The 10721-nt window shown below is 39.4% G+C and overlaps 1 protein-coding gene across 1 annotated transcript; it reads right to left on the minus strand.

Annotated features, from left to right (window-relative positions):
- Window positions 1-1260: 1260 nt before the first annotated feature.
- On the minus strand, window positions 1261-8143 carry LOC105136373 (uncharacterized). Its single transcript, XM_011041680.1, is given in 10 exon segments — window positions 1261-2170; window positions 2249-2472; window positions 2587-3389; window positions 3477-4043; window positions 4383-4625; window positions 4921-5962; window positions 6070-6824; window positions 6944-7025; window positions 7275-7428; window positions 7569-8143. Coding segments are annotated over 10 exon segments (5355 nt in total).
- Between the last annotated feature and the right edge of the window lie 2578 nt (window positions 8144-10721).

The following is a 10721-nucleotide window of genomic DNA, read 5'->3' on the forward strand; positions in this document are numbered from 1 at the left end:
AAAAACTCCACGTTTTTCTAAAAGGTGGTCTCAATGTCAGGTGACCTACCCGTTGTTAGATTTTTTAGAAAAACTCCACGCTTTTTCTAAAAAGTGGTCTCAATATCGGGTGACCTGCCCGTTGTCAAACTTTTTAGAAAAACTCCACGTTTTTTCTAAAAGGTGGTCTCAATGTCGGGTGACCTGCCCATTGTAAGATTTTTAGAAAAACTCCACGTTTTTTCTAAAAGGTGGTCTCAATGTTGGGTGACCTGCCCATCTTAAAATTTCTTAGAAAACTCCATGCTTTTCTAAGAAACCGTCTAAATATCAGGTGACCGGCCTATCTTAAAATTCTTAGAAAACTCCACGCTTTTCTAAGAAACGGTTTCAATATCGGGTGACCGGTCCCTCTTCAATTTGTTTTTAGAAAACTCCACCCTTTTCTAATGAATGGTTTCAATATCGGGTGACCTGCCCATTTTGAACCTTTTTTTTTAAAAAAATCATCTTACCTCAAGGAATGAAGCAGTGCTGGTTGACAATTCCTATCCTTTTCTGTAGTTTTGTAGACCTGAGATTTTGGACCTCAGCGGATTTTTTTTTTCCTTTCAAAAACTTGGAACTATTTTGGCCTTCGTCACACCTTCTCCTGCCAAGTTAGTGTTATGACAGTATAGCATGCATGTTTTTTTTGTTACCTATTTTGGAAACATAGGTCCCCCCTTCTGTTGTAGACTTATTGAGCTCTTATTTCCACTTGTTTGTCCAACTCGTCCTCTTGAAACAAAATATGCTCCACGTGTTATACTTCCTATCCTCTTGGTGAAGAGATCTTTGGTTCCTTATGGGTCCCTTTCTTGATCCATTGAATATTGTCTTTTATTATTATTTTAAAAGGAAAACTCAAAAGATTTGGTTTTGTTCATGAAAACTGAAACTTTCAATGCAATTAGCAATTCTCATAAAAGATTTTTTTTTTAGAAGTTTTTTATGATGATCCCCCTTTTAGGGCTTTGGTTCACCCCTATGTGCACTTCGTACACTTCTTACCCCTAGTGTGGTGTGCAAAAATAAATAAATAAATAAATGTCAAGTTTAGATTTGATTTGGTTCTCTCCAATTGATGGAGTCATCTCCTTAGTCATGTGTAAGAAAAAAAAATTGTTTCAGTAAAAGATTTCAGATGTTATGAGATCATGCGTTTTATGAAGAAAGGTGCTTTACAGAGAAAATTCATGGCCAAACTTTATTTTATTAATTGGCAGATTATGGAATACATCAAGCGTAATATTTCCTTACAGAATCAAAATTCACTCGCCTAACTAGATCTTCTCCATCCATTCTAGATAACAACAAAGCTCCTCCTGAGAATGCTTTCTTCACCACATAAGGACCGTCATAGTTCGGTGCCCATTTACTTTGATCTTCTCCTGGTAAAGATATTATTTTCTTCAGTACAAGATCTCCTTCATGGAATCCTCGAGGTCGAACCTTTTTGTTGTATGATTTGGCCATCCTTCTTTGGTAGAGTTGATGATGATAGATTACGGCTATCCTTTTTTCACTGAGTAGATTCAGCTATTCATATCTAACTTTTGCCCATTCTACCTCTTCCAGCTCAGAGTCCACCAATACTCTCAATGAGGGGATTTCCACTTCTAAAGGCATAACCGCCTCCATTCCATATACCAACATGTATGGGGTGGCTCCTGTTGAGGTTCGAACTACGGTGCGATACGCATGAAGGGCAAATGACAACATCTCATGCCAATCCTTATAGGTGACTACCATCTTCTGAATAATCTTTTTGATATTCTTGTTAGCAGCTTCTACCGCACCATTCATCTTTGGTCTATACGGCGAAGAGTTGGAATGCTTGATTTTCCATTTAGCGCAGAGTTCTATTATCATCTTGCCATTGAAATTCTGTGCATTATCAGTTATAATCTTTTCTGGTGAACTATATCGACAAATCAAATCTCTCTCAATAAATTTATTCACTACCTTTTGTGTTACATGAGCAAATGACCTGGCTTCTACCCATTTTGTAAAGTAGTCAATAGCCACGAGAATAAACCTATGACCATTGCTGGCTTTTGGGTTTATAGGTCCAATCACATCAATCCCCCACATCGCGAAGGGCCATGGAGATGTCAAGTTAAACAGAGGAGCTGGAGGGGCGTTGATTTTGTCACTATATACTTGGCACTTATGACATTTTCAGACATAGTCGATGCAATCCTTCTCTAATGTCATCCAGAAGTAACCGACTCTTTGTATTTTCCTAGCCATCACGTGTCCATTAGTATGGGTTGAGCAAATCCCTTCATGGACTTCTTGTAATGCGCTTTTTGCCTCAAATTCATCCAAACATCTCAATAAAGTCCTGTCGAATGATTTCTTATACAAGATCTCCCCATCAAGATAAAAATTTGTTGCCAACCTCCTCAAGGACTTCTTGTCGATTTTGGATGCCCCCATGGGATATGCCTGGTTTTGGATGAAATTTTTGATATTATAATACCAAGGGTTTCCATCCACTTCTCTTTCAACTGAGCAACAATAAGCTGGGTTATTTCTAATATTGATGTGTACTGGTTGTACCTTGTGCCCAAAATCTATTTTGGCCATAGATGCTAGTGTAGCCAAAGCATCTGCAAACTGGTTTCCTTCCCGTCCTAGATGGGTGAACTCTATTTCCTCAAATTCTTCAGCCAGTTTAGACAGGTATTCTTGGTAAGGCCTTAACTTCTCTTCCTTGGTTTGCCATTCTCCTTTTACTTGGCAAATGATCAGCATTGAGTCTCCATACACGTCTATCTTTCTAATGTTTAGCTCTAATGTAGCTTCTAAACCAAGAATGCAAGCTTCATACTCAGCTATGTTGTTGGTGCACCTGAACTGCAGCTTAACTGAAACCGGATACTGCTTCTTATCAGGAGAGATTATCACTACACCTGCCCCATTGCCACATACATTTACAGCACCATCAAAGTACATAATCCACCAATCTGATTTCTCTTCCTCGATTGCAAGCACATCTTCATCGGGAAAGTCAAAGTCTAATGACTCATAATCTTCCATAGCATGGTCAGCCAAGTGATCAGCAATAATACTCCCCTTTATGGCTTTCCTTGTCATATATACTATGTCATACTCAGCCAATAGAACTTGCCATCTTGCAATTCGGCTCGATAAATAGGGCTTTTCACAAATATACCTCAACGGGTCTAATTTCGAAATTAACCATGTAGTGTGATACAACATATACTGACGTAATCTCTTTGCAGCCCATGTCAGTGCGCAACACAGCTTCTCAATCACAGTATACCTAGACTCGTATTCCATGAACTTCTTGCTCAGGTAATAAATGGCCCTTTCCTTCCTTCCGGTTTCATCGTGTTGCCCAAGCACACATCCCATTGCTATTTCTGTTACTGTTAGGTACAATATCAATGGCCTTTCTGGTACAGGAGGAACAAGCAAGGGCGGATTCAACAAGTATTGCTTGATTTTCTCAAAGGCCTCTTCGTACTCTTCATTCCAAATTCCTGGGTTCTTCTTCCTTAACAAACGAAAGATCGGGTCACAAGTTGTGGTTAATTGGGATATAAACCGAGCAATGTAATTCAACCTTCCTAAGAAGCCTCTCACATCTTTCTCAGTCTCGGGAGGTGGCATAGATTGAATAGCCTTTACTTTGTCAGGATCAACTTCTATCCCTTTATCACTCACCACAAATCCCAACAATTTCCCATATTTCACCCCGAACGAACACTTCGCCGGGTTAAGTCTCAACTTATATTTCCTTAGTCTTTCAAACAATTTCTTTAATATTTAGACATGATTTTCTCCCTTTCTAGATTTAGCAATCATGTCATCCACGTATACTTCAATCTCTTTGTGCATCATGTTGTGAAACAAAGTCACCATAGCCCTTTAGTAGGTGGCCTCGACATTCTTTAAACCAAATGGCATGACTTTGTAGCAAAAGGTTCCCCATGATGTTACAAAGGTTGTCTTCTCCTTATCCTCTTGTGCCATTTTTATCTGATTGTATCCTGAAAACCCATCCATAAAGGAACATGTGGAGCTGTGTGCTGCATTATCAACTAACATATCTATGTGTGGTAGAGGGAAATTATCTTTAGGGCTAGCCCGGTTTAAATCCTTAAAGTCCACACAAACTCTGATTTTACCTTCCTTTTTGGGTACCACCACTATGTTTGACACCCATTGTGGATACTTGACTACTTAAAAAAAACTAGCGTTCCATTGTTTTTCAATTTCTGCTTTTACTTTGATTAAGACCTCCGAACGAGTTCTCCTTAACTTCTGCTTAATCGGTTTGCATCCATCCATCAATGGTATCCTATGTACTATGATATTCGTATCCAAACCAGGCATATCCTCGTAGGACCAGGCAAAGACATCTACGTAATCTCTGAGTAGTGTAGTCAATTCTTCTTTCTCTTCAAGGGTGATCAAAGTCCCTATTTTCAGCTCTCTCTTGATTTCTTCGTTACCCATATTTATGGTTTCAAGTTCCTCTTTAGCGGGCCTCCAAGCCTGTTCATGCTGTTCTATTAATTTTGTGAATTCCCCTATGTTTTTCTTCTCCCATTCCTCATCTTCTACAGCTACTATGCATTCTTTAAAGTTTGGTCATTCATTCTGAATGTAAAGTGTAGGTGTTGTTGTGGAAGATCTGCTTTCAGGGTTCCTGAAAGCAGGAAGTGATGTGTAAATGCATAGTAAGACATCAAAATGAAATTTGAAAAAAATGCATGATCTCATTAAAAGGAAAAGATTGGCTAAAAAAAAAACAAAAATAAAATCCAATTGACATCTTGAGCTTCGATTGTCAATGAATAAAAACAAAACAAAAAGATAACCAATCATAAATAAAGTTATAATCCAACAATCATTGTTGATTACATTTTGAAAACCAATGGAGCTTCTTGGTCTCCCAATTCTGGAACTTCTCTCCTTCGGCTAGCTTTCGAACGAAAGTTTTGGCAGTAACTTCCTCCAAAGTGTAGATGGTTAATTGCAACAACTCTTCATCCTTTCTTCCGGATTCAAACTTCTCAGCGACGTCCTCGACTTGATCTTCCTCCAGACTGTTTATGTTTATTGAAGAAAGCTTTTGAAGGAGGTTTTCATGTCCCTTATTAGGTTGCATCACATATGCAGCCTTTGGAAAAGAAATCCTGATAGGAGGGATGGCTAAGCTCTCTTCTTCAGGCTTTCTTCCTTCAATCCTCGCCATTCTTTTCTCCCTTCTTGCACCAGCAACTCGCTTGTAATCCTCCTTCTTAGGCTTATCTCCAAGCCCAAACCTCTGTTCTGCAGCTTTCAGCTTGATTATATCAATCAACTCAAATTTTCCTTTCTCGATATCATATAGGAAAGGAATCTTGTGCTTCAAAAAGCTTTTAGCAGCCATTTTGGTGGCCTCTGAAATTTCTAGTTTCCTCACCACAGTGTTCTTGGGCACCCACTCGATATTCACAACCTCAAATGCATGAAGATTTCCATCTTTACAATCTTCAGCTTCAATAAATGGAACTGCCACATTTCTTACCATCGATATAGTCTCCTCAACCTTAACAGTCACTAGGACACCATTAGCAATGTACTTCAAACATTGATGCAACAAGGAAGGGACAACTTCTGCAGAATGTATCCATGGCCTTCCTAATAACATGCTATAGGAAGGGTGGATATCCATCACTTGAAGGGTCACTAGAAAGACTTGTGGACCCACAGCTAGTTCGACCTCAATTGTCCCTATCACTTTCCTTGGCGAGCCATCGTACGCTCTAGCCATCATCACACTAGGTTGCATGTGTGAGGGATCTATCAGCATTTCGTCCAGCATATGTCTTGGTAACACATTAAGAGCCGTTATCGATGAGAACTTTACCGATGAGACAATCTTTACATCGTACCGTGACATACAAAGGCTTGTTATGTCCTGTTCCTTCAGTATCAAGTTCATCTTCCGTGAAATATAGGTAATTGGTAGTATGGATCCTCCCTACTAGATGCTCCATAGTCTTTTGTTCAATATCTTGGGGGTACATGGGCCTCATTCAGTACTTTTTGTAAAGCATTACGATGCGGCTCGGAGCTGAGTATTAATGACATGATGGAGATCTTGGCAAGGGTCTTTTTTAACTGATCCACTATATCACTATGCTTCATCAATTTCAGGAACTCATTTGTTTCTTCCTCAGTCACAGGTTTATTCACCTCAAAATCTTTATTTAGGTCCAACACCTCCTTGCCCTTAGCCTTTCTTTGCTTCTCTAGTTCTTCAAGTGTGAAACAACGACCACTCCGAGTTAGTCCACTTATCTCAGTTTGAAACAACGATAAAAGAGTTTCGACATTCAAGGTATAACCATAATCTTGAGGAATCGCTCCATAGTCTACTTTGTTTGCATATGAGGGCTTAATTAATACTAGTTTCGAGAGCCCATTAGCCGTTGATTGGACTCTGTATTTCCCTTGATTCTCTATCATCTCTATCTCTTCATTATCTATGGCAGCCTCAATCCTTAGCTCTCCTAAAGTCAAAATTCTTGCGACCTTTTGATGAAACTCAATGCATTCATCAATGTGATGCCCTTTCTTTTTATGGAATGGGCAAAAATCATTTTTCCTCATGCAATGTTTAGATGGTTTCTCCAAATGTCCAGATTGTACCAACATCTCACACAGACTCGCTATGGTCACTCTTAACACCTTCTCTTTGCTACTGACCTCCATAGTATTCACTCCACTACCACCTACAGCATGTTTGGGTAGAGGGTTTGAATTCACATTAGGCGAATCTTCAAAAGTAACCCATCTGATTTTGATTAGCTGTGATACCCTCTTCTTAAAAGCCATGCAGTTCTCGATACCCTCTTTTTAAAAGCCACGCAATTCTCGATGCTATGACCCGCATTACCAGCATGGTATTCACAAGTCAACTCGGGGTTGTACCAAGTAGGGAAAGGCGGTTGCATAGGCGGTAATGGTAAGGGAGCTATCTGTCCAATACTTAGCAACTTGGCATATAACTCCTTTAGGGTTATTGGCAACGGTGGTAATGGTTCTTCTCGTTGTCGGTTGTCTCTCCTTTGGTAACTGTTTTGGTTGCTGGTTGGGAATTTTGTTTGATAGGGTTGGTTTGGTATGGAGGGTTTGGAAAAGTTGATGCTAATGATTTGGGAGGTAGGTGTTTGATAATTTTGGTAGTTTCTTCCTTTCCCTTGGTACCTGCCTTCTAGGTTATTCACCTCGGTTTCCTTTTTCTTCCCAAAAAAACCCTTCTTCTCTACAGGTTCTGCAATTCTCCAATTTCGGATTCCTTGCTCAATCCTTTCAGCAATTCGCACAACATCATAGAAATGCTGGGCTGAGCTACCCATAAGATGTTCGTAGTATGGGGCCCTAAAAGTATTGGCAAATAGTGTTACCATCTCCGTCTCTATTAGTGGAGGTTATACATTGATAGCTTGGTCTCACCACCTTTGAGTATAAGCTCTCATGAACTCTTGAATTCCTTTCTCCATGGTACCAGCCTTATATACCAGCTGAGAGCCGATCCTGTCAAACTATCCTGGAAGAAGTAAATTAGCAATTTATCATCATGGATAACTTCTGCCATCTTGTTATAGTAGGAACGAAGATGGGTCTTTGGGCATTCCATTCCGGTATACTTAATAAACTCCGGAACTCTAAACTTCTTTGGAATTACGATGTTAGGCACTAAACATATTTCAGCGGCCCTAATTGGGTCAAATAAATCATTTCCTTCAACTGCCCTTAGCCTCTCTTTTAGCATAGTCCACTTATCATACCCTTCATGATTAGAGAATCTGACGTCTTGTGGATCCTCGTTTGTTAAATCCATCGTAACAGGGATTTGGATGGGCCGAACAGGATTAGGATGCTGCTTATTTGGTGTATTTTCCCCCGTGTTTATAGGTGCAATAGGGACTTGAGCGGCTGGTGGTGCTTCATCAGGTTTAGTAGACGTTCCCTCTCCATCTCTAGCTCTCAACATTTGCTCTAACATACTGGTCAGGTGCGCCACATCATTCCGAACTCCTTCAAGCTCTCTTTGGTATTGAGTTTCAGATTGTGACCTTTCTTCGTTTTCCATTCTTGTTCTTTCTCGAGTATTGTGGATTCTAGAAGGGGGACCTATGTTTCTTAATCTGCAAATGCGTGTATAGATGTATAAGAAAATGCATGATTGAGAATGCTGTGTATATTAGGTATGGATGCAATCTTCTTATGAACAAATAATAGCCACCACCTTATAAATATAGGTTCACTTGTCACATTGCTAGGAGTACTGCCTTTCAAGTTGTTTGCTTGAATCATATTCACCAAGAGACAGATTTTGCATAAGAGGATGGGTCAACGCCCTTTTCATTAATGCTTGATAAGTTTATTACATTAATAAATAAAAAGAAAGTATAAAATATATTAATCCCTTTCCTCCCTAAACTCTCTAGCCAAAGGTAAGAAAGCAAAGCCGCGATTCTCAATCTTCCCTAGAAAGGCATCGGTTTCAGCAAGGCTTCGGCGATAGCGAATGTTGTCTCCTCCAACATTCCGCGTATTGATTCTAATAATTCGAGCATGTGCAGCAGCTTCATCCATTTGCTCATTTGTTTTGGTCATCTTCTCTATAAGCAGCATGTTGGTTCTATTCAAAGCAGTGTTGTTGGCGTCGATTTGATCCTTGTGTTTTTCCATTGCTGCTAGCTTCTCATCCAAATACTTCACCTTTTCACGTTCATTGTCAAGTTTTATCCTCATAACTTTTATCTCATTCTTCTTAACTGCTAATTCTGTTTCAACAGCCTCGAAACCTTTCTTTTTACTTTCTTCTTTTGCAATCCCCATTGAACGGCTTTCCAACTCTATATATTTCTTGTTCAAATCCTCATACTTCCCAATCCTATCCATCAATTTGAATTGGACTTGTGCAAATTTTTCTTGGAAATATTCTACACTTCCTTGGCAATCGTTAAGGTCAATCTCCAATGCTTCAAGTTCAGAGCAACTTTGCATCCAATCCAAACTCATCCTTCTTAGCTCCTTCTCACTTTCTTCATTAGCAATCTTCTCCTCACCCAGCTTTAACTCAAGCTTTGTTATTCTTGAATCTCTAGATTGTAGTTGCTCATCTAGAAATGCTCTCCTTTTATCTCCTTCCAGCATTATTTCTTCCAACATTGCCTTGTCTTTTTTGCTTTTGCTCAACTCTATCCGAAGTTTTTCCACCTATCTTCTCAACTCCTCTTCATTATTGACCCTTTTCCTCTTAATAGGCTCTTCTAAAGTTTGGGGAGATTTGACTCCTACACAAGGCATGGCTGAAGGAGCTAGATTTCTCCATTTTGGATACTCTTCACTTGCACTTGGATCCTTTAAACCTTCAACCAAAACCAGATGCTTCCAATCTTGTTTGATGATCTCTAAAACTTCTTGCGCAATAGGGTCTCTAAACAAACCAAAGAATTGAGCAATTCCCATAGTCCTTGGAACAAACTGTATGCCCCCAAGTTGCCTTACCACTAGGGCAGGAGCATAACTCACATAACCTGTAATCCCTACCAATGGCACCCAACGTCTTTGTCTACAACTCATCAAGACTTTCACTGTCGTTACCCATGAGGCTCTCCACTTGAAATCACTATTAGGCAATCCTTCTAATTTTTCAACCCAACTTTGGTTGTCTAGATCTCCCCATTCTTCTTCTTCTATTAATTTCAAGGGTCTTTGGGTGAACCACCAAAAATTATTGAATACAGGTTTTTTTATTTCGACATGGCTAACCATCCAGATATACAACAACCGCGTGCATCATCTCATTGCTCCTTTTCCAGTCCTCCTACAATGATTAAGCGTCAAGATGGTTTCAGCTAAAATAGCAGCCACTGGATTGACTTGTGTATTCTCATACTTTACATAAGCAGCAACGACTTCCAAACTCACTACACCCGTCTGACTTTGGAACAACACCAGGCCAAATATGCCCAAGGCAATCAATCTCTCTTTTTCTAATCCTGACTTCTTTTCTAGTTCAATTTCTAGCATCCTCCATTTCAGACCGGTAGCATTCTTTTCCAAAAACTTTTCCAAGTTGGAGATTCTAAGCGGTTTTGACAATTCATGGATGATCTTATTAGATCTCAAAGGAAAATAAATCCTATATAGATTGTTTGGAAACTTAGTCAACATCCCATATTCCTCAATAGTGGGACACAGGTCTATGCTTCCAAAAGAAAAACACCGGTAGTCTGGATCCCAAAAATGAACTAAAGCTCGCACAGCTAGGCTTAATACTTCTACCTTTGCAATCTCCACCAAATGTTCGTATTTCCTAAAAAATACATCCTTATCCACATTCTGAAAGTGAGTCGTTAACTTGTTTACCTCATTCATAATGCAATTCAGGTTCTTGATTGGTGACAGTTTTTTAGCATCGCTTCTAAGGCAGTCTCCTTCAGTCAATTGTGATAGTTCAGAATTTTTTCCATATTCTATGATGGAAAATTTAGCAATGGTGGCCATTTCATTCACAAGTCCTGCAATTCAAGATGCCTTGGGGTTAGACTTGTTTTAATGCAAAAGATATTATGGAGCATACAACTTAAGGATAGGTTCTAGTTCCTTTACGTGAGATATAGGGTAGGTTTACTACTTGGTCTCTAAAAAAGGGTCTC

Source organism: Populus euphratica, unplaced genomic scaffold (assembly GCF_000495115.2).
Source record: "Populus euphratica unplaced genomic scaffold, PopEup_1.0 scaffold53.1, whole genome shotgun sequence".
NCBI lineage: Eukaryota > Viridiplantae > Streptophyta > Magnoliopsida > Malpighiales > Salicaceae > Populus > Populus euphratica.